The following is a 27,391-nucleotide window of genomic DNA, read 5'->3' on the forward strand; positions in this document are numbered from 1 at the left end:
ACAAAGTGGACAAAGAAAAACTGCAATATTGTCAAACCGAAGTAGTGTATTTGGAGCAGGTAGTATCGTCGGCAGGGAGAAGGGTAATGCCTGAGAGTGCCACCACAGTTCAGAACACGCTTTAACCAACTACGGTAAAACCAATTCAACAGTTTTTTTGGGCTCTGTAACCATTGTATGTCTTGGATTTTCGTCTACTCTAGTTGCACAAGGCCGCTGCCGCAAGTAAGCACAGAAAGAGAGGATCTGATCAAGTGGTCAGATGAAATGAGAACTTGTTTTCAGGAGCTCAAGACTGCGATCAGTAATGCTGCAGTTTTGGCGACTCTGGATTACCAAAAGCCATTTTTTCTTTTTTTGCATACAGATGGAAAGGTAATGACAGTGGTCCTAACACAGAAAACAGCATTGGGTCACAAACCCTTGGCCTATTGCAGTGGGTAGTTAGACTCCGTTATACTGAGTCAGTTTCCATGTGAGCAATCTCCTTTGCAATACATAAATCCTCAGCCATTACTCTGGGCTTCCCTGTGACACTGTACATGGAACATGCAGTTTTTGCAATTTTGTAAAAATCAAAATCAACTTTGAGTACTCAGAGTTTCAGGGTATGAGGTGATTTTGTCAAATGCTTGCGTACAAGCAGTGAGGTGTCACGTAGTAAACCCAGCAACTTTCTTGGCTGACCCAGTGCAGCCTGGTGATGATGATCATGATTGTGTGACCTATGAGGGAAAAAATACAAGTATTAAAGAAGATGCTTTTGAGACGGGAGGAACACTTTTTCTTTGATGGATCAGCAATAAGTGATCAGGACACTGGTGAGAGACATACAGAAGCAGCAGTTATAAGTCTTGTGTGTGGTGACTACCGGGTGGAGGTGGAGAAGCGATTGCCGTCGCACTACTCTGTGCAAGCAGCTGAATTGGTGGCGTTTATTAAGGCGCTGGAAATGAGTAAGGGGAAGGCAGTCACCATCTACTCCGACTCTGCGTGTGTTACCACAGCAATACATTCTGGGTTATCTAGATGGCAGAGAAGAGGGTTTAGAAGATCTGATGGGACCCCTGTCCAGCATGCTGTGCTGCTTTCACGATTAATCGATGCGTTAACATTGCCTGTGGAGGTAGGGGTTGTTAAATGCGCTGCGCATACTAGCAAAACTGATTTTGTAGCGCTTGGTAACAATGCCGCGACCCAATCGGCAAAGGCTGCAGCTTATTTGCCCCACCCAGATATCACAAAAATTGTGATGTCCCAACAGGCACAGTTGCCGGTCCTGTATACTGCAGTCCCCTTGTTACAAATTGTTGAATTGCAAGGAAAAGTACCACAGGAGGAAAAAGAGATTTGGCCGAAGAGGGGGTGTACGCTCTCATCCACATATTTGTTGTGGAGGCAGGACCTGACTGGGAAGGTAATGATGCCCATAGATTTGCTTCTTGTGTCTTTGGAGCAACTGCATATCCCAGAACATACTCCTTGGCGACAAATTGCAGAGGAACTTCAGGAGGATTGGTTTGTGCCCAACCTCTCTGAGCCGGTAAGCAGGTTTATTGGTAATTGCACACTTTGTAAGGAAATTCAATCCAGAAAATACTATGAGGGCAATAAGAGGGGTTACACCCAGTCGTTTGCCTTATTAGACCCCCGGCCTTCTGTAGTGGATACCGGCGGTCAAACAGGCTCTAATTCCTGTGCTTATTGATGCTGTATGCGCACGGCGCACAGCCCACCGTTGTCCGGCCCTAGCTATCCTACATATTGATATTGCTTTTGCTCTTGTCCTCCATAACTGTGCCCTCATTCATGAACAAGCATATGGTCTCTTTGTTTGCGATTAATCATGATTTGCATATGACTGCTTATGTATAAGTGACCGTCCTGTTCTACTGTAATGTATTACCAGATCTGCTTTGCGATATTATTGTCCTGTTGTCTGGGCACACTAATTAGATGGTTTCGATCTCTGCTAGTCCTTGCTCTGTCACCAACCTGCTTGCATATGAGACGCGCTACACTTGAACTTGAAGCACTTGTCCCGCCAGCCTTGACACTATGCCTGTGCACACACATTGTTAACAAATAATCTTGATTGGGTACTACCAGTTCTGCTTTGCGAAACTGTCCTGTCGCATCTATACCCTGACTGGGTACACTAATAAGAGGGTCAGGTCTCTACTAGTCTTTGCCCTATTACCGTCCTGCTCACATATCAGCCTCACTGCCTAGCGTTCCTGACTCGCCTGCTTTGCTAGCCCTCACCTAGTACCTGTATCACTGCTGTTGTTGCTTTCCCAGTTAGGCCTCTCCGTTGCAGTTGCCTCAGCACTATAGCGCTTAGTCTCCTACATGCTGTCCTAGACGCCACACGTTAACTGTACCACTGCTGTTTGGCGCTGTTGCACCTGTACTGCTAACTGACCTTTACTCCTATTGTTCTCGTTCCCAGTGCATCAGTCTTGCCTAATATGCTGACTGGTTTGGCCTACCTTATACATTAGATCTGCTTTTGCCACTATTCCACATATCTACTCTGCACAGCTCTTTTCAGCTAATGTACTGCCTGGCTCTACCACCCGACCTTGTACCTACTGTTTAAATGCTTATGCTGTGCCTAGATCTGTTGAACCGCATGTCCTGCTTTTCTTGTCACCACAGCACCACCGTCCACATAGCATTCTACTCTCCACCTACGCTGCTGCCCACTACTACTTGCTTAAGAACCCGGCAATCATGCACTCATAACAACGCTGTGCTTAGCACTCTCCCAAATGGCCCATTTCTGCAGCCTTATTCTCATAATGGCCACTCCTACAAATAATCCCTACCACAACACACCTACTCCCCCCCTACCTCTAACATCCCTCCAGCTAATTGGAACACCCCGGTTGCCCTCTGTCTGCTCACACCGGAGGAATGGATCATTTGTTTCCCCTCGCCTCTGACGCCTTTGGTACCTTACTCCATCACCTGGAGAAATGCAAGACTAGGGTCTCGCTTCTGTCCAAAGATATCCAGACTTAAGGCAGTCATGCCCCAGGTCATTGCTAGACTCACCACCGTACAGGCACCTATCACCGCATATCTGCCTTCATCTGAAGACAGAAAGTCCAATCCCTCACTTCAACCACACACACATTGACTCACTTCCCCTGACATCAAGGGAGCCCTTAGGAATGCTTGCTCCCTAGTAGCCCACGCGCTCGATATTGCCGACTTCATCATCGCCAATCAACTTGACTTTATGGCCATTACAGAAACTTGGCTGAACCCTCTCTAGCACTAGCACTCCCAGATCATTATACTATCATTAGAGCTGATAGAACCTCTGGCAAAGGGGGCGGTGTCGCATTCATAGCAAAAACCCACCTCTGCCTCAGAGAATTCTCCAGCTCCCAATTACCATCAGCCAGGCTACTCTGTCAGACTACCTCTTACCCCTACCAGGACCTAACTCCTACATCTCATCTACCGCCCACCGGGCCTCCTCTCCTCCTTCGAGGAAGACATTTCAACTCTCTTCACCCAAAACACCATACCTGGTTCGCAAACCATCCTGCTAAGGGATCTGAACCTAGGCTTCCCCAACCCCAAAGACACAAACGCCACCTCCCTCGAACACCCTCTCACAACTTGGATTCAATATACGCATCACTGAACCCACACACTGCAAAGGCAGATCCTTGGACTGGTTGGTAGATCTTAATTGCCCCACCAATACTATACTTCACAATGAACCTTGCGCATGGTCTGATCACCATTGCATCACCTTCTCCATACCAGAGAAAGCCAGTTCTAGCCCATGACCCATTGATGTCCCCCTACCTTGTCCAGGAACAAGCGTAACTTAACCTTAGAACACTTATTGCCCCTGTTACAGCCCATTGCCAACATATCTCCTGATAAGGATCCCACCTATTTAGTCGAAACCTACATTACCACTATGGAGCAAGCCATTAACAAGATTGCTCCATGAAAACTTCGAAAGGCCAAACCCACCTCCCATCTAAATAAGTGGTTTGCCGCTGACCTAAAACTGCTCTGCAATGAAAAAAGATCAGCTGAACCCACTTGGAGAAAGACTCCATCCCTCCTGAACAAAGAGAAATTTGTCACTGCAGCCACCGCCTATAAAGCAGCCATTCTGAGAACCAAAATAGAAATGTACAATGAGAGAATACAGAATGCTAAGTCAGGCTCCAGCCCCACCCACTGAATCATGCTTGAAAGATGCTACCTGGTGTGCTAATATCCAGAAGACCCTCTCAGAAGACAAAATAACACTTCTTCAATCTAAAATTGAAACAAAAACAAACAACCTAGCCTCCATCTCCAACAATATGGAAACCAATGCACTCCAACCTCCACCATGCTCACCGTTCCACTTTTCTTCGGTCACCATCGAAGATGTGGAAAATATAATCTGTGGGATAAAACCGTCCAACTGCCAAGGTGACCTTTGCCCTGCGTCGGTCATCAAGGATGGAGCAAAAGAACTAGCTCTGTTCATAACACTGATAAACTCCTCCTTCAAAAATAGTTCAGTCCTGGATAACCTCAAAGAACCGTGGGTCGTGCTGCTTCTGAAAAAACCCTATCTGGACCCTAACATTCCTACTAATTATAGGCCTATTACAACGGTTCCCTTTCTCTTAAAAATTCTAGACTGTGCTGCCTATATCCAAATCCAAAAACACCTGGAAGATAATGAGCTATTAGACCTCTGACAGTCCGGCTTCAGACACGGCACTGAGACGGCACTTTTAGACTTAAAAATACAGATGGACGAAGTGAAAGGTAAAGGTAAACTGGCCATTCTCCTTCTTTTAGACCTCTCAGCAGCCTTCGATTTGGTCGACCACAAAATCTTGACTAAACACCTCACCTCAGCAGCTGCCTTCTCTCCGAAAGCTGCCAGGTGGATCGAATCCTTCCTTGCTAACAGAACCACCAGGGTCTTTGCGCCATCAGCTTCAGCACCCTCTATCCCCATCCACTTCAACCGTCTTGACAATCTGGGTGTCGCCTACACTAATTAGGCAGATGACACCCAGATCCTCATCACTCTCAATGGCTGTTACATGGAAGACACTAAGATGATCGACATCTACCTTGAGATCCAAGCCTGGATGGCTACTCATAGTCTATGTCTAAAGGATGACAAGTCTGAACTCTTGATCACTGGTTCCCAAGCCCGCCTAACAAATTAGATAATAGCTACTCAGCCTTCATTATCAATTAGAACACCATAAAAGTCTCTAGTGAAGTCAAAACGCGTGGGGTTTATTTAGACTCCACTCTCTCTCTAAAAAAACAAGCCAACAGTACAACCTCTTCCACGGCTTACACCAACAAACTCATAAATGCATGCAAACCGTTCTTATCCATGGACAGTTGCATTACACTTGCCAGAACACTGATTCTATCGAAGCTGGATTACTGTAAAACCCTATTCCTTGGCTCATCCGCTCAGAATTTAAATAAACTCAAGTTCTCCAGAATAATGCTCTAAGATCAGCATTAAACATCCCTCAACATAGCCATATTTCAAACCTTAAAAGGGAAGCACTCTGGCTACCCGTGCATGATAGAATCACCTTACAATCACTTGTCATTACACACAAATGCCTCTCTAACATGGCCCTGAAATACCGGACAGATAAATTCTGTAGATCTCAATCGAACAGACCGACCAGATCCAACTACCTCAACCAATTGACATCCCTAAATACAACCTAAAAACAACAGGAGGTTCCAATTTCCCAGTGTTAGCGGCCAAATGCTGGAACTCTTTTCCCTCATACATAAGAACAGAACCCTTTTTCTGGACCTTCAGAGCCAAGAACAAATCCTGGTTTCTTGCCCAATATGCGACTTAACAGTGCTCTCTCACAACACCCTGCACTCAGTTGTATAGTGAACTTGCACACTCTGCTCCTGTAAAGCTTACCTTTGTAAAGATTGTAAATTATATTGTAAATGTGTAATATATGCCTCATCCCTGTACCCAGATCAATATCTGCTTTATATGCTTGCATTTGTTACTTGTAAATATATGCCTGCACCCTTGACATGTAATTATATTCTGTGACTGTTTATGTTGTGATTTGTAACCCACTATGTATACCTAAATATAAGTACTCAGATACCCGTGGGTTAGGCATGCTATATAAGAAAATAAACTAAACTTCAGGTCCTTTTACGGAATTGCATGTTGATTTTGTTGATGGGGTACAACGGTGCGGCACCTTTCATTAATTATTTGTGGTTGTGTGTCCATTTTCCCGATGGCTTGAGGCTGTACCCTGTGCGCACCCTGATGCCAAATTAGCGGCCAGATTCTTGGTGAGGGAGTTATTTCCACGGTGGGGTATTTGTGAAGTGTTAAGGTTTGATAATGGGACTCACTTCTTTAATGCTTTGTTCACTGAAGTTACTTCACTTTTGGGGATATGGCACAGGTTATGCTCTGTGTACCACCCTCAAGCCAACGGTATGTGGAGCATCTCAATGGCTTGTTGAAAACTCAATTGTCAAAAATGTGTCCTGGGAGATTCCAAGATGGCGGCTGCGGGAAGGAGACGTGTGTGAGTGTCTCTCCTGCCAGGCCGCAACAATAAAGATCTAAATAAAGCATTGGAACCTGTTAGCAATTGAAGATTATATCCCCGGGAAGCTCAAGCGGGGACTACTAATCAGGCACCATCAGCACATAGAGAGACTGGCGGGGAGCGCTGGAGAAGCACGGCGCAGAAGGGACTTTCTAACCGTCGGAAGGCACTCGTCTGACATAGACGTGGACGCGAAAAGACATAGGGCCAACAGGGAGGCGGACCGCTGCCCACGTCCATCCCCCTGCAGAGAAGACCCGCTCGGGAGCCACTTGCGAGGCAAAAGCGGGAGCGCCGTGGGATGGCGGCGGTTGCAGCCAACTGACATATCCTGCATGCCGGTGAGAAGGAGGATGCAGACTCTGGTCACTCAGAAGGCCCCCGGCAGACCAGTCCCCCCTCCTCCACACTCTCCCGGCATCCGGGATCTCCAGAAATCACAGCGCCAGAGGACAAGGAAGAAGTGGTCTCCTCTCCCCCTCCGGACAATGAGGAGCAGGCACTCGGTGTCACAGGATGTTCAAGCAGGGCGGGTTCACCAACGAGGCTCATGTCATGATCTCTGCTTCCAAAAGATCAGGACTTGCCCGACTCCCTTGGAAGCAGACCCATAACCCCGGTTCCGAGTGCCAGCCAGTCCCAATTGGGACCTTTTGGACCCTGTCCTGGTGTCAGTGGCACCAGGCTCATAAAGATGCCCAGTCCCAGCGCTGGAAGCGCCGGGCTCATAATGCTTGGGTGGACTTACCTGCAGCAGACCATGCTGCTTACTTACCTGCCAGTTGAACCCCTGATCCTCTTCTGTTTGGGACTACTTTTCCTGTTGGGTGGGGCAGGAGCCACTCCCTAGGTTCAGAACACTGGAACTCTTCTGGAAAGCAGGAACTCTTTTCTTACCTAGGCGTGGCTGTGGAAGGAGACACCTAAGCACTACAGGAGGCTATTTAAACCACACCCGATGGATGAATCTTGCTTTGCGTTATTCTGCATTCTCTGCAGCAGAACGCTCATCGTGTCTTCTGCTTCTGATCCTGGGCCTAAGGGAACAAAGGCTTACCATCCTGGAATCCAGTCTTCAGCAGCACCTGTAAAGACAAAGAAAGAACAGGTTAGCACTACGGTCTTCAGTGGCAGCGCATCTCTTACCTGGTCCATCGGCTGTCACCAAAGCCTCGCGCTGCATTCCGGCATCTGAAAGACAAAGGCTTACCTACTCTTCGCATGCTCCGTAGGTCTTCGCACTGCATTCCGACATCTGAAAGACAAAAGCTTACCAGCTCTTCGCACGCTCCGGAGGCCTTCGGCGCTGCATCCCGCATCTGAAAGACAAAAGAAGGTGCGTTTAAAGACATTGGGCAACTTTATTACTCACGTGCCATTACTCCTTCCCACGCCGAATCCAGTGGGTATTCCAGCACCCTTCAGCTTCTCTAAAGCTCTGAACTTGTACCTGCAAGATAAAAGGGACAGTTAGTGCGCATCGTGAAGCAGGCTACAAGCGCTTACTTACGTGCTTCCAGGCGCTTCTATTCCTCACACGGGTTCGATCCTCAACTCTCATCAGCCCGCCATCCGCCATTGCCGGAACCCTGCAAAACAAGGGATATCATTACAAAAGACTTTTAAGACATTTGAAGTGCCCAGAACTTACCGTTCATGCAGTTGACGACGGACAGCAGTCCTCTGAGGTCAAGAGGCCTGCACCCTTATCCAGTGAAGAAACTGGTTACGGCACCCTGCCCCGAGGCAGATGGAGAGCTCGGCGTTCACTTACCTAAGGTGAGGGCGTTAACCTTTGGGGTTCTACAGGAGAAGAGAAAGGGAAGAGGAGAGAGGCACCCAATAACCCCAGTTCATTAATCCCATATTTTCTATCTGCAGACATCTTACTCTTCGAGTCAGACATACAGTGCACAGAGGTCCAGCCCAAAGAGCCAACCGTGTGTTACACATCACCTTTGAAGATACAGCATTCACCCAGTCAAGACCGGCGCCTCTGCGGGAATCAGGTGAGCATTACAGCTCAGCATCAGAGCATAAGGAAGTAGTTGAACCCAGAGAAGATCACCGGACAGGAGGGACATGCACCTGACACCCCCCGACCATTGGGCAATTGAGAGCAGGAGTGAGCTTGGCCTCAGTAGATACGTGCTAGTCACCAGAGAACATTTACCAAAGTCGGCAAAGAAAAGGTAGCAGCAACATTGCGGTAAGGCTGAGGCTGAAAGCGAAGGGAAGGGCTCAGTAAAGGGCATGGAAAACAAGTAGGCCCTCAGAGGCCGAGAACAGTCCACAACACCCCCCGCCCCGCCTTACCCACGGACAGGTACAGGCCAGGGAACCTTTAAAAAAATAAAATAAAAAAAGGAACTAAGGACATTCAGCGTGATTCACCTCACAAGGTGGCTGCACACCCAACCCTCAACTCAGGAAGGATACTCCATAGGAAAAGACCCCGGGAACATGCCGGGGAGGGAAGACAGTGCACCAGGAAGAGTTTCACTGAGGACGGGTCTCATACAGGACCGCTCCGATGCGAGCTTAGGGCCTGGGAGCCTGCAGAGGAGCCCTGCACAAGGCGATCAGGGCCTACCCACCCAGCACATAGGCAAAAGGGAAGAACAGGAGAGGGGACTGAGATCACATAGCCACAAGCCCACGGCCACCACCCCACAAACGGGGGAAAGGAGCAGAGGCAGCCAAATGGGGATAAGACACACTCTCCCCACCCCATCATTTTCACACGCTGGTTCAAGGTAACAAGAACAACGGAAACATGGTCCCAACTACAAGGAAAAGCTTCGGAGAGAGCAATAGGATCCATTGTCCCCTCATAGGGGGCAGGTGACTTACCAACAGAGACTTCTATTAACACCTACCAAGCAGGTATTATTCTGGTCACACTTCAGTTAAGGGGCAGTTGGTCGCAAAAGGTTGAGACCCGACCACCCTCTCACTTAAGTACTAGGCAGAGACAAGGAGTGGATTTGCATAAAGGATGCAGGACGACAAAGACCAGGCCTCTGGAACTCACCGGAGGCACCAACAGGGTGAGAACAAAGAACCGGATATAGATCCCAACAGAAGAAGGTGGGATAAGAGCAGTGCGCAGCAAGTGGCATTATTAAAGAGCGTAGACGTTCAAGTCACGAGCCGAAGGGGCATAGGCCACCCCTCAGAACCAGGCATCCAGACCGGACTCAAACCTGATCCAACAAAGGGAAAATCCAAGGGGAGACATCGAAAGAGCAGGAAGTGACTCCCTCACAGTCAATGGCGGCCACAACGGAAGATATTCAATCTTGGTGCAAAGACCTCCTAGCGAAATGTATGACCATTGTACAGGATCAATTTGCATCCATCAAAGATAAATGATCTGGCAATAATCTATCGGATACGCTTCAATGTCACCTTATTGCAGTAACACACTCGCTACCACGCAAATTGCTACTTTTGAGAGTGCAGGTTAATGCTATTACGGTCATCCACCTTTTATTAGTATACCGCCCACTGTCGGAAAAACGCACTGACTTTGCTATTGCTGGTGGCTAACCTCAGTCTAATCCATCCTAATTTGATGGTTCTGGGGGATTTTAACTTTTATCCCAACGACCCCACAGACCTGGTAACCTCTTTGTCAGATCTTTTGCTAGAGTTATGTAATTCTCTCCCTATGCATGAAAGCGGAAACCTACTTGATCTTATCTTTGCAGAGACTGGCAGGGTTTCCAGCTGTGCCCCAGTGCCAGTAACCTGGTCTGACCATTTGTTGGTCTCTTTTTTGATCCAGGTCACTCCCTGCCGCTCTATGCCCTCCCACAGGCTACAACTTTGCAGAAAATGGCATAAAGTTGATGTGGCGAGTATGACTGAGGCCTTGTGTGAGGAACATCAGCTTCTTAGGTAGAGAGGCTTTGATCCTTTCTCATCTCTACTGTCTGCTTTGGAAAGCATGGCTGATAAAGTAGCCCCGCTGTGTCCCCATTTCTGTCGCACCAAACCCTCTGAGCCATGGTATAGCCTGGAGCTGAGAGCCAAGCGACAAATTTGCAGACGCTTGGAAAGAAAATGGTGCCTGACCTATGACGCAGCTTCATGTAAACTGTTCAAACAAGCTGTTTACTGCTATCATCAGCTGATTCGCGTAGCGAAATCTAAATACTATGCTACTAGGATCACTGCGGCCCTGTGGGACACTAGATAATTGTTTCAAGTAGCTATAGAACTATCGGTGTATTCCACCGGAAACTCTGCCAGGCAAACGGATGCCCAGCTACGATGTGATGAGATCAGCAGCTTTTTCCAGGAAAAGATTGCTGACATCTGCATTGCCAATCGTCAATTGGAGGAGACGGCTGTTTTGATTGAGGACCCAATTTGCCCCTTTGCCCTACCCCCCTAAATCATTTTTTACTGGTCGCCATCATGAATGAGGCTATTAGGAAGGCTCTTTTTAGCCTGAAATCTGCCTCCCCATTCGATATTGTTCCTTTACATATTTTAAAAGTCCTGCCCAACTGAGTTATAGGTATGCTAACTGAAGCAGTTCAGTACTCTTTCTCTATGGCGGTGGTCCCCTCTGAGTTGAAACGTGCAGTGATTCTCCCCTTACTGAAGAAATCCAACCTGGATCCTAAAGCACTGGCAAACTACAGACACATTTCTTTGCTTCCCGCTATGATGAAGCTGATGGAGGCAGTGATCACTTCTCTGGTCTCCTTGACTGTCTTCACCCCTCTCAATCTGGATTCTGCCCCAAGATGGGGACGGAATCCATGATGATCTCCCTACTCCATGACCTTGCGTTGCTTCAGGACCGCGGAGAGACTGGAGTCTTTATTCTCCTTGATCTCTCCGCAGTCTTTGACACTGTAGAATATGAGATTCTCCTGACCAGGTTCGAGCGGGCAGGCATTTTGGGATCTACTCTTGCTTGGTTTTGCTCTTTTCTGACAGGTCATTCTCAAACTGTCTCTTTTCAGGCCTGTCACGCTTCTCTCGGGTAGAGCTACTTTGCGGAGTCCCTCAGGGGTCGGCTCTTTCTCCCCTCCTTTTCAATCTGTATCTACAGCTTTTGGCTGACTTTATCACTGCATGTGGAGTTCTTTTGCTCCTATGCAGATGATACGCAGCTTATATTCCACCTCGACTCCCCCTGAAAGGCTACAAGACTGTCTCGAGAAATTGGGAATCTGGATGGCAGCCAATTGGCTGCAATTAAATGGCAGTAAGACAGAGGTGCTGGTGATGTGCCCCCAGGAGAGAGACCATCTTTGGACCTCTCATTACTGGCCCGATTCCCTTGGCTCCTGTCTCCCACCCTCTGTGCCTCTTTAAAGAGTCTTGGAGTCAAACTTCTCCCCAATGGGTCCCGAGAAGCCCAGATCTCTGCCATCTGCAGTGCTGGGTTTGGGAGATTAAAGGCTCTAAGGAAAATTCTTCCCCTGCTCCCTGCTGAAAATTGGATAACCCTGGTGACATTCACTGTAATTAGCTCATTGGACTACTGTAATGGCATCTATCTGGGTCAACCCAAGTTCCAGATCCAGCAGATGCAAGTTTTGCAGAACGCTGCGGTTCGTCTGGCACTTGGGGCACCCCGCTTGACTCCTTTCTCTGCCTTTGTTACACCTTTTGCACTGGCTCCCTGTGGCAGCCCGCATAGAGTTTAAGATTTTATGTGTAGTTCATGGAGCCTTCCATAATGTAGGCCTTCGTTTCTTGAAAAATCAAATACTGCCCAGTGAGAAATTTGCGCTCGAATTCTCATTAGCTCCTCAGGATTTCCAAATGTTGTCGGAAACGTCTAGGTGGTCGCTTTTTTTCTGTTTTAGCACCCAGTTTATGGAATGCCCCAAGAACTCTGTCTATTCTTTTATTAGGAGAGTCTTGAAAGCACGTTACCGATTCCTCCCCTCCTGCTAATCTGTTGGCATCTAGTACTCTGAGCCTGCCCCACCCGCTCCTGTTAGCGCCTAGACACCTTTTTGGGCCTTAGTTGCTCCTTATACATTTTAAATATTTAAATATATAGTGTCACAAACGTATGAGCCAATGGCTGGCTCCTCACCAATTGTGACCGCTTTAGAGTCATCTGTGTTGTTGGATCCTGCTGCCACCTCAGGTTCTACCAGAACCATTCCTGCTCAGGCAATCTCTGTGAGCCTTTTATCTCTGATTTCTCAGTCTTAGTGTGCCTTCCTGGCTCTTGTTTCTCCATCTCGGCAAGCCCTCTTGGCGCCAGTTTCACCATCTCAGTGAGCCCTCTTGGCTCCAGTTTCTCCATCTTGGCGAGCCCTACTGCCTGTGCTTTCTCCGGCTCGGTGAGCCCTCCTGGCTTTAGTTTGTCCTTCTCAGAGAGCCCTCTTGGTTTTTCCATCTCAGCGAACTCTCCTAGCTTTGGTTTCTCAGTCTTGGCAAGCTCTCGTTTCTCCATCGCGGCGATCTCTCCTGGCTCCGGTTTCTCCATCTCGGCAAGCCAACCTGGCTCAAGTTTCTATGGGCCTCATTACGAGCCTGGCGGTAACCGAGGCGGTAAAACCGCCTGGTTACCGCCGGACTCGTATTACCATTTCGCCTCCGTGATTCCCGGAATTACCGGAGCATCACAACCCCGGTGACCTGGAAATTCCGGAGGCGGAATGGTGTTAATCCCCATTCCCATTGGGTCTCATAGGGATCATGGAAACACCGGCACCATCTCGTGTTTCCTCGTCCGCCTGCAGGCGTGCGGTGTTAAACCCGCCAGGTCAGACCTGGCGGGAACATCACCTCCCACCTGCAGGAGTCGGGATCGGGCGGTCTGGAATTAACAGTGGCGGCGGGTTTACTGCCACTGTTAATTCCGGACAGCCCGACCTGTAATGAGGCCCTATGTCTTGGTGAGTCTTGCTGGCTACAGTTTCTGTCTCCTTGAGCCCTGCTAGCTCCATTTTCTCTGTCTCAGCGAGCCCTTCGGGTCGGGTTTCTCCACCTCAGCAAGCCCTCCTGGTTTGGGTTTCTCGATCCCGGCAAGTCCTTCTGGCACAGAACAAAGCAGATATTCTTCCTGCGGAGCCTCACTAAAACAGCCCATGGGACTAGTCATATTAAGTTTGTTTTAGCATATCTTTGGCATTTCATAATGAGTCAGGGATGCTTGGGAGCACGTGACGATGCCCTGCCTCCCCCATATGGCATGGGAGGCAGGTCCAGCATCACACGGCAAGTGGTGCCACCTGGCGCCCTTGGCCACCTCATTAGCCACTTTAAAGATAAGGTTAGGAACATTGTCACAAAATGTGCAATACAATTAAACTTACTGGCTAAACAAACCGGGATGGTGGAGGATCTCGAGTCTGTTTCACAAAGATTTCCTGACTTTGAATTGTTGTTCAATATTAATTTGAAAACTCCAAAAAGGAAACCAAGACCTCTTTGGTTGCAATATTCACATTCTAATCTCATACCTCCAAATTGGTAATGCTTAGCCATGTTACAAATAAAGTAGGAATATAACCAAATGTGGATCATGGTAGTTGGGTAGGCTTAAGCGGTCATATGAATCCTAGTAAGTGTTGAAACCTGTAGAATAGTTTGTAAGGCACGGAATGTGACGCCTTGAAGTAGTTTCATTACAAATCACAGTTAAAATAAAAATGCATACTGTGCGGTGCAATTTGCATACGAAAAGACATGCCAAAGATAAGTGGCTTAAAAGGGTATGTATTTTCATCCAATTCACATATAGCTGTTTGATAGCCCACCACTTAACGGATTTTAAATCTGATGGTCCCCCTAAGAATACCTACAGAAGTATTTGGTCACTATCACAAATCTGACCAGCGTTAACACCTATAGCCCTCAGTTATTGTCAAAGTTTGCATTTAAGTATAAACAAAATCAGGATGAGGCAGCTCACTAGTACCAGTCCACCCCCTGTCCTTTGTCTCAGCAAGCAAGGCATGGGGCAACCAAAATAACAGTATGACTTTCCCTTAAAACCAAAAGCAGGTTGCCACCCCAGCCCCCCGCCGACGTTCACTAGTCACATGTCGAGGCCACGTCAGACAATCTATGTGGGGTTTTCAGTCCCTTATTTTGAAGTTGTTGCCTGCACGTCTTTCCAAGTTTTTGATGGCCTTTTGTCTTCTCCCGTATCACTTTATTAGTAGGGTCCAATCCAGGTGTTACACACTACTGTAGCCCCGATCTCTGGGCTCTCTGAGGTCAGAGAGCAAGCTTGGGATCCAAGGCCTCCCAATGGTCTCTGGCTGGTTGGCTGGGTTTTAGGGAGGTTTGATCTAGGGATTGACTGCATGCAACCCAACTCTAATGTCATGCCCTCTACCATAGTCTTGTTCCTCAGGGACCCCTCCCTCTTCTCCTCTACTACTATATGGTTCCTCACTCTATGCTCCTGTGACCAGCTTGACTTCCTCCTTTTCACCACATTGGTCCACCTTGCATGTTATCCTGTGGTGCCATCCCTCTCTTACACTGCCTTCCCAAATATAAATCTCCTGCCTCTGTTCACCCAGTGTCTGTACCTCATCTTTGTCAGCATCTCTTCTAGCTGCCTGACTATCCCCTGCTCATCCTGATGTTTCGCATTCTCCTGCTTTCTTCCCACCTTCTCCTGATGTCTCCACTATTCCTTTTGAGGTCTCCTGCTGCCTCACCACTGTGTTTCCAACGCTACCACTTGAACTGTTTGCATCCTAAGCATGCAGTTTTCACTGCGGTAGTTTAAGCCGATTTTCTATTTTCCACCCAAACACCATCTATCCCACCCGACTCCCGCCACAAGCCCACCACCCCACAATCGACTACCCCAAACAACTGCAAAAATGACTGCAGTGAAAACTTCACGTTTAAAATGCAAACATGTGAAGTCGACATGGCAAAAATAACGGCATGCGTTCATGACATCTCCTCTCCTCGTGTTTACCTGGCTATATTTCAACCCCTCATGGTATCGCCTCTTCTAATGTCTCTCTTGTTGTCTCACTACTTCCATTTCTCCTCATCTGTCCCCTCTTACTCTAACTCTACCTGCACCGCTATTTCCAACCTCCTTCTTTCTCTTTTCAAACCACCATCCTTTTATTTAAAGGCACCATGTCCTCTTTCTATCATGTCACCCCCTCTCCTGCCTCATTTGGAGGAGGGTAGAAGAGGTGGGTTTGAGAGTAATGTCCTCTCCTCCAGCTTCTCTCCCCTCCTTCAAGTCTCCACCTCCAACCTTCTCCACACCAGCCTCTTCCTCTTAGATTCCTTCACCTCTACAATACTATTCCTCCGCTCATCTGTTCCTTCTTGACTGCCTCACCATTATGCCTTATTCCCTCCCTTTTATTGGGGACTGTCCCTATGTGATTGCTGTCAGGTGTGTGGGATAATATTTCAGGAAACTGTATGGGTTTGTTTGAAATTGTACTTGTTGATATTTGGAGTTGGCACCATCTTGGTTTTACTGTTTGTGTATGTGCGGTGTAAGCTCTTGCTTAGGATTTCTTGTTCACTGGGCTTGTAAGTACTAGCCTGATAAGTAATTGCTTGTGCATCACGTCCTGGGAGATGCAAGGCTCTGTGGCATTTGTTCAAAGGATTCCCTTTTGCCCAAATATTTCTCTTTCTCTGGGTCCTTAAAATAGTAGTCCATGGATGATACTGTGTGATAAAACCATGTTCCGAGACCAGGCTTTGGTGGGGGTAGACCAAGGGATCCTTCCCACACAAGTCCTGGGTCCTGCTTCAGTTAGCAGGTGGTGGTACCTGGTGCCCATGGTCACTTCATCCCTTACCCAAAGCACCAGACAGCAAACTTTTCCACATCACCTTAGCATAAGTAGAGAAAGTAAAAGTAACCATATTTCTTACAATAATGGAAACATTTGCAGTCAAAACCTGTGTGCGGAACCTTGAATCACTTTCCTTTATATGTACATCTCAAACTAGAGCTCAGGTGCAATTGGGGAGATAACCTCCAGCTGGTTTAGCCAGCCTGTTGGAATTGTATCTTATTTATCTGTGCTTGAACTATATCTCTTGTCTTTTTAGGGGGTGGTTTGATCATCAAAATTCTGAAGAGGACAGCGGTTTTTGAAGAGAAAGACACTACTCCAGGACCACCTTTGGCACAGAGCATCAAACTGAGCATTCCAAAAAAGACTAAGCTTTATGTAGATCAGACTCTGCGGGAACGTGAAAATGCTGTGGGTGAGTGTTAAGAGGCACCATCCTCATGGAAGGTTAAGCAAAGTAACAGGCACCTCAGCAAAAAGGCTTCATTTTGTGTTTAATACCCCACCAGAAATTCCAGTTTTACTCTTTTCTATCTGGGCGCTGGTCACCTTCAAAACTATGCACGTTCTCACCTTTCTGCATCCTGTCTCATTTCTCTTGCAATAAGATAAAGTCCCAATTCTTTCAGCAACACCTCTGTGTATTTTCTGCTTGCAAGGGCTAATCATAGCCATTTCAACCTCTATTTTGTTCCTATCTCACTTCTTCGCATGGGGCTATATCCTACTTCATTCCCTTTGTTCTCTTGTCATGTTTTAACTCCTCTGTCAGCCTTCTCCCCTCTACTCTGCCCTCTTCCCCATTCTGTCCCTTCCCACCCTTTCTCTCAATATTATTTGAACTCCTTTACTGATCTACTCATCTCATCTGATCTTATCAAGGCTAAACCTTTGCACCCTTTTTTAAGGTATTCCTCCAAAAACACCTTTCCTTTCATTTTCAGCCCTTGTATATGCTTTCTTTGCCTCCTTCGTTGTACCTATTGTGTTCCTCACCCAACCTCAAAAAGCTTAGCTCTATCCTTGTTTACTTCTCTCTCTTCTTCGCATCATGCACCATTCCTCCATGTCAGATCAAGTTGTTTTTTCAAATGATTGATATAAGGGAAGTGAACGTTCTTCAACTTCTTGGTTCACTGTAGAGATGCAGTGACTATTTTCTCCGTTATAGGTTCGTATACTTTGAATATTCCCATCAGTCAGGCTGGGAACCCTTGGAAACTAAAAACAAACATTTTCCTCTGTGTAAACAGTTTACTGTTAGAAATAGGTGTGTATAATAAAGCCATGCTCTACTCAACCAGTCTGCTCTTCAGTAGGGGCTAGCCAGCTAAGCCCCGCTGCTAGAAGCTTCTTTTCAGATAATGTTTTTACCTAACGGGGAAGGAAGCACTGGCAAAAGCTCTTACTCTCTCAGCTGATTGAGCTTTGATGGAGAAGAAACGTACTGTACTTTCAAAGGCTTTTCATGTTTTATTCTACAGCCTTGGCTCTTTCTTGGATTCATATACTGTTCATGCTTTCTCTGTGACTAGGCTAGGAATCCTCAGTAGCGGTTAACGGAAAAATAACAATCTAATCTGGTGCCTGTCCAGATCCTTTCAGGTCTTTATGTTATAACTGATGGGTGGGAGAGGCTGTATGCCAAGCCTCCTGGGCACAGCTTCAAATTCTTAAAACACCTTGTGTGCATGGCAGCCACTTGTATACTCTGAGTGTTTCAGATTTTAAACTCTTACTTTTCTTTACAAGAATAATGGATGCTTTTTAAAAGGAAACTCTGTAGGTGAGGTACACAGCTTCTTTTCAGTTCCTCGTTGGGAAGCACTTTTACTTCAAATTGACCCAGCCCTCACACCTCTCTGAGAAGCCACGCGCTGATGGTTGATAAGCGGATGGTGTACAACACGCACCTATCTATGTGGTGGGTAAACTCGATGTGTTTGAAAAGTAAAATTCAAAAGGTACCGTTTTTAAAGTCTTAAGGTGCAGAGAAGGAAATGGTCCTGGCACATGGATCGTCGCGGAAAAATTCAAGACGGAAAGATTCCCATGATGAGGGAACTTCCGTGCCTTGCACACAATCTATGGCTGAAAACAGCCAAGCATTCAAAGAAAAAGTAACAACTGGTTAAATCAAGGTTGATGCGGGTAGAGGAAATTCTAAGGTAAAGAAATTTAATTTTATTTTAAGGTAATGGTACATGGTGAATCATATCTCAATATATGTTTAAGAAAAAAGTTTCTGTCCACGAAATACTGTAGTTTTCAGAAGTTCTTCTTTTAATCAGATGCCTAACGTGTTTTGACCAAAAAAGCTCTTCATCAGGGGTTTAAATGTATGACTTGTGACTGTAACATAACAAAAGAATATAAATGTAAATAGTATATGAGTCTCATGAATGGTATCAATTATTTACAGTAGTTTTAAATAGTACGCCGAACTTGATAAATCACCTTACGGAAACAAGGATCCAGGAGAGTCTAACATTAAATCTTATAAGGCGTAAACAATCTCAGGTGACTCATTCATGGGACTGAAAAAGAAAAATAGAGGGGCACTGTAATCTAGATATGTGCTAAGCTGTGTAGATAAAACTCCTACTATGACAACAAATGGAAGTTCTGTCTCGATGATGGACAAAGGGCCAACGCTATGGGTGACTGGTACCACGTGTTGATAGAGGCTAGGGTGTCACCTGGGATAATCCATCTATAATCATCTATAGAATGGTTACATAGATGGATGTATGAGTGGAAATAGCCACTCATGCGGAAATGTCAATTCAAGAATGGTGAATGGAACCAATTAAAAAATGCGGCACTTACATGATGGATGATTTCAAAGATGTGCTGCAAGTGGCACTGGAATAGTATCTCGCCTAGAGAGAAATCGCTTGCGATCAATTTTGAAAATGGTCTGTTCAATCAGGAATATTGTACGTGACAATCGCAGTGGGAGAAATGTAAATTAATTCCCCACAATATGAGCTCTAAAAAAACTCACCAGCGCTGTAAATCTCCAGGAAGCGTACAATGGTGTCTGCACATGGCCGTGCCGTGTGGGGAAGGAAAGCCGCGTTGTTAGGGTTGGTCGTTGATAGGAACGGGTTGTGTGTGTGATGTGATGACATTAACGCGTATGTCTCCTGTTCCCAAACCTGATAGGTGAATTGAGTGTGAACGGTCAAGTTGCTATGGGTAACAGGAAGCATCTATTATCTACGGAATGAATGTGACAGCGGACTGGCGTCCAATAGAAAATAAAGCAAATCAAATTATGGACAAACAGGTCCATACCACAAAATGAAAACATGTGACCAAATACTGCAAACTGGTAATGGGATAGGCCTTATTGGAGGAACTATGGGAGTGGGCAACAAGACCATAATAATATCTATGCGGTAAGCGCTGATGTCAGAAATCTTGTGACTGTTATGATCATGGGTGAAAAGAATAGGAAAATTGATCATGCTTGGAGTCTCACATAATATCAGTTCATATACATTAATCCACATGTGATTAAAGGTACAAAAATTGTCACATCTGTGAAATCATTTAGACAGTCTAACTTGTGTTAGACACAATAGGGGGAGAATGGCTTCTGATCTACCTATAGTCTTATGAAAATGGTCACATTTGAAGAGTCTTCTAGTTATTATTAGACAAAGATAATACCTGTAGTAATGAATGATACAGACTAAAATGTACCTCTGAAGAAAACCAGAGCTCTAATCCACAATGTGAAGTAACAATGGTTAATACATCAAGTATTGTGATTTGGATCCTATATGGATTGTATTTTTTTTAAAAGAGAGTCAAAATAGGCGGAAAAGTTATAAAAAGGGTCCCAAAGAGAATTCTTTGTACATGCCCAAGGGGCTGATGGAATCGACCTGGTAAATCCCGAAGAGTTCCCTCTGTAAAAGTCTCTTTTGTTATTCACCACCCCTGGAAGGGTCTGGACCACTTTGAGGATGACACATCTCATTTGTGCAACCGTATGTCTAGCTTCTTGGAAATGTCGGTAAACTGGTGATCTGTTGTTCTGTGCCCTGATGTTGGATTTATGTTTCGTCCAATGATCCTTGGTGCCTCTGGTCGTTTGACCTACATAGTAAAAGCCACAAGGGCATTTTAAGGCATAAATCACGTATTTTTTTGTTGCATATCGCGAAGTAACGTAGTTTGATCGTTCTGCCCATATTCGGATGGCGTATGTGATCCCCTTTCATGATATTCGACCAATGCTGGCAATTAAGGCATGGATAAGTTCCTGGTTTCTGTCTGTGTAGTAAGGTCTGTGACGATTTTTTAACTCGCTCTGCTTTGACCAGTGAGTCCCTGAGGTTCGATCTTCTTTTGTATGTCATCATCGGCGGTGTTGGAAACAACTTGTTCACATAGGGGTCCAGTTTAATGTAATTCCAATTCAGGTAAAAAATGTGTCTAAAATACATTTGGGAAAGTTGCCATTTAGCAAAAGTGAAGAATACCCTAACATCAGAGGGCATGCTGCAGATGAATTAGAGGCTCATTCATTACCAGTGGCAGGGGCATTGCCTTAAGTGGCCGGGGCTCATCAAGAGGGCATGGCCCAACGGTGGGGGGTTGTCTGTTGGCTCGTTAGACCACAAGCCCCTTGACGAGCCCCGGCTTAATGGGCTACAGGCAGCCCATCCCGGCAGCCCTTTGCAGAGATCAGCCCCCTCTCCCTGCCCCCTGGGGGAGTGTGTGCTGATCTTGGCATCTATTAAATAAAGGGATACCTTGCGGGGGCCAGCGCCACATGTTTTCAGCCTTGGGGTGCTACCCCTTGTCAGGCATTCCTTTAGCTAAGAGATGCAGTTATCACCCTTGTGTGATCGCTGAATCTCTTAGCTAAAGGGATGCCTAGTGAGGGGCAACAGCACCATTAAGGCTGAAAGGTGAGGTTGCGGGAAACCAAGGCATTTTTTCCTAAAGCCTCAAGCTCCCACGAATTAGCGGGAGCTTCAGGCTTTAGAAAAAAATGTCTCTGCTGTCTGTAGCCTCATCCATTCTTCAATAATGGTGGCACCGGCCCACAGGTATCTCTTGCTTAGAGATGCCTCTCAGGTGCCGTGCCAACATTATGGAGAAAAGGCCTTTTTTCTAAAGCGTAAAGCTCTCGCACAAGAGCTATAGGCTTTCGAAAAAAAGCGTTGTCCTCTAGTGGCCAGGGTTGTCAGGGCGCACAGTAGGGGACCCCAGTAGGGCCCAGACTCAGAACCATATTTCATTTAAAGTCCTGGGCAGGGGTACCTGTCACAGCACAGAGACCCTCGAACCAACCTCCTACTTTTTCTGGAACTGAAGACTTTCTATTCCTTGCACTTGAAGAGGACCCTGTTTGGAGGCCTGTAAATAACTGATCTATGAACGTTTACCTTTTTTGTTTTTTGTCTATTTTTTAAAGTATTTATTTTTATTTATTTTTTAATGTTTTTCTTTTTTTGCTGAATGGACATTTTGCAGCTTTTTAACGTTTTATATCACAAACCAGGTGTGGAGATACCCCTCTGCCTGCACTCCATCCTTCCATCCCATCTGAATTTCCAATTTACCATCTGTAGATTTGTGATAAAATAAACTGCAAAAAATGAAGCAAAAACATATTCAATGAAATTGCCATTCGGCAAACGTGGTATATACCGAAAACCCACAGCAAAGGGATGCCTATTTATGCACCAGAACATATTTTAAAAGGCAGAGGAGGGCAAGCTGCCTAGGGCAGACTAAGACGATAAGTGGAAAGATTACGTTCCTTACAAAAAATGCCCTTTCAAGATTCACTGCCTCATCTGGCTCGTTTTATAATCTCTAATTGATTTGATGTTTGACGTTGTACTGCACCAATACTGCAACCTGAATTGCGTCTATGTGCAAGAGCACAACACAAAATGGAGTAGAAAAACGGACCTAAATCCACTGAGAAGTAGTTTATACTGCTATGCTGTACGTCATCAGGCTGGCAAGGTGACCAGTCTCTTCGGGAAGAGCTTCTGCAGCTTAGGATCCTGCACAGAAAGCCATCCTTCTCCTGTAGAGGTTTATATTGCAAGGGGAATGCTGTTCCAGGGAACAAAGTGGTCTTTTCAGTATATTTTCGTGTACAACAATCCATGAAGGGGAAGCCAATCAATGGAGGCACTTAAACTCAATGCAAATGAAGTTGAAAGTGATACAACGGGGAAAAGGTAGCTCTTGTTGGTCAGAATGGAAAGGAGAGAACAAATCGGTCTTCCGGAGATGAAAACTGACCCAGACCACAAACAAATTGAAAAAACCCGAAATCCATCAGAATCTAGCCTGCCACAAAGGAACAGAGAACTGTAAAGCCTGCTCAAGCTCTGCATAAAGTGGGCGAGGCGTTTGTCTTGATTTTAGCAATTTTGTAGATGTGCCTGGGCAGCCCCCACACATGGGGCCTCCACATTGAATGAGAGGGAGAGGAGTCTAGCCTGCAGGGGCATGTTCAAACCGTCCAGTGGCAATGTATGCATTTAAATAACATATTCTTTTACAATCCACAGCAGCTTATCACAACTCCTATTTACCAGAAAGGGTCCATATCTTATTAGAGTTTGTCCTTGGTTTGATTCTGTCCAAATGCTTCCCCTATGTTCTCATGAATTTATTGATCACCAGTGTGTTCATAGAAATAGAGTTTAATAGCACCCACAGATGTTTTTTATATAGTGGTTATAGAAATTACTGCTGACCTTTGTGGTACTTACTTTTGGACACAGTTAAAAAAAACACACATCGAAAGATGTTATATTCAGGTATTAGATATTAGACTACAAACTAAGGGGGTAATTCCGAGTTGGATGGCTTTTTTAATACCACAGAAGAAAGTCACCTGCTCCACCGGTTCTATTACTGAAAATCTGCCCTTCGAATGGATTGTGTCCTGCCAAGTATTCCTCATCTTTAGATATATATCCTTCCAGCTTCAGCTGCTTCGAAAACATTTTTCGGCAGAGGGCGCTTTGCGTCGGTGTGGTCGCCTCAATGTCTTCCATCCCAGGGTTGACGTCATTGTCGGTATATATAGCACGCGCAGCGCCCATTGGCTACAGTTCAGTTTTTCCACAAGAGCCAACGCTTGCAGAAATATGGCGTGCTTCGGTTCTTATCAGAAATGCAATCGAGTACAATGACTTTGTCTCAAAATCCATCAACCCCGAAGACCAGGTTAAAAAAATGTCAAGAGCGACTGCAGCGCCAAGATGTCCCTTACGGATCCTCACTGAGTCTGTGGTGCCTTAGCGTGGAGCATAGGATGGCGGACTGTGAGGCCTGTCAGTCCATGACTGGTAAGGCTCTGACAGAGCTTTAAAGGGAAATTAGTGGTGTGTAGGCCCCCAACTAAATCCCCCATGACGACTGTCGAACAAACGATCATCCGATGAGTCGAGAGACGTCTCTCCTCGAAGGAAAAGATTGAAGAAACATTTGCGCTCCAGGAGCGGGTCCCACCATTCTTCGTCCTCATCGAGGAAGTCGAAGAAAAGGCGCTACAGATCGCCTTCTACTTCTTCTGACTCTTCTCCCGAGCGAAGTATAACCTGTCCATACAAATCCTCCACTCCAGCTCAGTGGGAGGAATTCAGACAGGTAATGCTTTAAATATTCGAGAAAGAGGCCCGACCCCCCTCGAAACGGAAAGAAAAAAGCCATGCTCCTCTTGAGCAGTTGAAAGCCGACAGAAAACAATCTAAGGTCAAATCCTGTACGCCCTCGAGCCTGAGGCGCAGGCAGGAGAACCCTTGAGAATTGTTGATGGCTTCGACACAACGTAAAACTGTCCAAGACTCCATCGAGTTGATGGTCAAGCCTTTTGAGGGTTCTGTCAACACCTAAATTGATGCATAAATTGTCAGTCATTGACACTGTTGGCATCAAAGCCATTGACGCCATTGATGCCTTTGTTCTCAAAAACACCAGTAATTGCAAAGGAAGTAGAAAAATCATACAAACCTTTGCCAAGGAAGGATTTTTTTTTTAAATCCTTAACCTCTATTTATGAGGAACACGACCGTTGTACCAGTACACTGCTCCTTTTAGTTTGGAGTTTGGCACTCCAAATGTTCGAGATGCTCTTATCTCAGAAGAGTCTAGGCTGAAAGATTTGTATGAAAATCTTCAAACAGCTTCTGGGATTGACACATCACCCGAGCTTGAGTTTGGCAACCCAGTCCCTGCAGACCATGCTGATGCCTCTTAAAGGCATCATATGATTAGGGTTATTGATTTCCTGGGATGGGGCAGAACTGCACCACTTTTCGAGCAAGACTACCTAATGGACGTTCTTGAGAAAGGTTCACAGAAGGATCCTGTACTTCCTTTTCATGTTGCCCTCCAAAAAAGGGTTATGGCAAATTGGGAGATTCCAGAATCTAGTCCAGCGGTTAAGAATGTAACCAAAAAATATAGACCTTCAAGTAGCGATCTTAGCTACTTATCTAAGCACCCAACACCTGAGAGCCTGGTGGTTCAAGCAGCGTTGTTAATCCTAAACTAGCTGCATACCCAACCATCCCCTCAGACAGGCATAAGCGTTTCGATGCATAGGCTAGAAAGGTATTTTCTGCCGGGAGCATGTCTCTCAAGTCTGCAAATGCCACTTGTGCCCTAGCAAAGTTTACATTCACCCTGTCGGACTGTGTAGCAATGGCGGCAGATCATATTCCTGAAGGGGAAGAAAGAGATGGCTTCTTGAATATTTTAAGAGACGGTAAGGAGACTGTGTGAGTCTCTTTAATCAGGACTGGACTCATCTGATAGCATCAGCAGAGCCATGTCGGCAATACACAGATTTGCGTGGTTGAGGAAGTCCTTTGACTGCACTCAGCTGTTTGGCAACAAGGCTGACGAAATCCTGGAGAAGATGCAGACCTTGAAGGCGGCAGTCAAATCCCTTGGTGCCGCTATCAGACAGCCACAGCCATCTCACCCCAGTGGAATCTCTTGGATGGGTAGGTCCTTTCGCTTCTACTCCTCAGTTGGAAGATCGAGAGGACTTGCAGGTGAAAGGGGCCAAAGAAGATTCCCTCATGGTGGACGAGGGTGAGGTGCAAAGTCCACGCAGGCAACGGCTATCTTACCATCAGCCACTGCTTCAGCCACTGCAAAACCTCTCTGAGGCCTTAGCCCACAAGACCCCAGTGGGAGGCAGACTCTCACGGCATCTGAAAGAATGGTGAGGTACTACTTGAGATGCGTGGGCATTAGAAACAGTAGCCCAGGGTTACTTTCTTCCCTTTTTAAGAAGGCCCAAGGACCATCCACCAGGGAGCCACTCCTCCAAAGTCACAGATCCGTTCCTTTTGCAGGAAATGTTGAGCCTGCTAGAGAAAGGTGCTATAGAACCAGTAACTGTGACGGAGAAGAACAAAGGGTGGTGCTCTCTCTATTTCCTATTCTCCAAGAAGGACTGAGGATTGAAACCCATCTTGGACTTCAGAAGCTTGAAAAAGTTCCTCAGGGAGGACAAGTTTAAAATGGTCACCCTTTCTCAGATCCTTCATGCCCTCCAGCTCCAAGATTGGATGGCGTCATTGGATCTTCAGGATGCTTACTTTCATGTGCCTATCCATCACAAGCACAGAAAGTACCTGAGGTTTTCCGCTGGCGGTTCTCATCAGTTTCGAGTTCTGCCATTTGGGCTGACCTCCGCCCCAGGGGTTTTCACCAAGCTGATGGCGGTGGTGGCAGCGAGTCTCAGGAGAGGGGGGGGATTCACGTCTACCTCTACCTGTAAGATTGGCTGATCAGGGCTTGTTCTCCCGAATAGGCCATGGAACATCTCAGCATAACCTGTGACTCTCTCCACAGACTGGGCTTCTCCATCAATTACAAGAAGTCCCACATGATACCATCTCAAAGACTCCAATTCATCAGAGTGGTACTGGATGCATCCTTGGGGAAAAGCTTGCCCCTCGAGGTGAGGACTCAACACATCCTGCAGATGGTCACCAAATTTCAGAGTGCCCAGCATCTTCCTGGCTTTGACTTTTTGAGGTTACTCTGCCTCATGGCATCCTGCATTTTTCTGGTGCCAGAGGCTTTCCAGAGAATGAGATCCCTTCACTGGGCTCTTGGGACAAAGTGGTCTCAATTATCGGGTAAGATGTCGGACCTTCTTCAGTGTCCGAAAAAGGGTTGCACAGGATCTCCTGTGGTGGACCAGTGAGAACAATATTCTGAAGCCAGAAACTTTTTGGCAACCATGGCCAGAGATAACGGTAGTTACGGACGCCTCACTCATGGGGTGGGGAGCCCACGCCAACGATCTGACAATCAGCGGTCGTTGGTCTCCATCGGAGTCCAAAATCCACAACAATCTTTTAGGGTGCATTTCCCTTGCAGTTCTCTCTGTTGAAATATGCAGCCGACTTTGCAAGAAAGTGCAACTTGGGAGCATTAAAAAAGCCACGCCCCTTGCCATCTTTTGCGTTGTCCAAATACAGACCCCATAGCCATAATTATCAGCAAGACCCTGACCATGGCTCGTCTAGCAGGGGCTGACTGGCAACTCATGCTGTTCTACTGTCTAACTGTATGCTAGGGAAATGGAAGGTAGTCAGGGGCAAGGAATGAGCTTGCTGTGATGGGCAATGAAACGGCATGAGTGGCAAGGAATGAATGACTTGGCAATGTGGGCAAGGGAGAAGGAGGTGTATGCAAGGTAAAGGAAGGGGCTTCAGTTAATAGTTAAAGGATGGCGCAAAAGGGGAACGGAGGTCTGAAAGTTAATTGTTAACAGTAAGAAAGGAAACTAGAGGATGACGGTTAAGTAAAATAGGGTAAATGAGATGGAGGTAAGCATCTGGAATGGTGGGTCAGCACCCGATTGTGGAATTGGCTTGACCCCCCACCCCTTTCTATTTTCTAAGTGGTGCATACTTGCTTTATGAACATATGTTTCAAATACTACTTCTCTTCTATATTTTTGATTTATCATGT

The 27,391-nt window shown here is 46.3% G+C and overlaps 1 protein-coding gene across 1 annotated transcript in view; it reads left to right on the forward strand.

Moving 5' to 3' along the window:
- BBS1 (Bardet-Biedl syndrome 1) overlaps positions 1-27,391 on the forward strand; it is a 1,034,601-nt gene that overhangs the window by 652,680 nt on the left and 354,530 nt on the right. Inside the window, exon 13 of the mRNA XM_069644936.1 lies at positions 16,656-16,814. Coding sequence (XP_069501037.1) covers positions 16,656-16,814 — 159 coding nt within the window. The remainder of the gene's footprint in view (positions 1-16,655; positions 16,815-27,391) is intronic.

Source organism: Ambystoma mexicanum, chromosome 2p (assembly GCF_040938575.1).
Source record: "Ambystoma mexicanum isolate Mex_15411 chromosome 2p, UKY_AmexF1_1, whole genome shotgun sequence".
NCBI classification, from domain to species: domain Eukaryota; kingdom Metazoa; phylum Chordata; class Amphibia; order Caudata; family Ambystomatidae; genus Ambystoma; species Ambystoma mexicanum.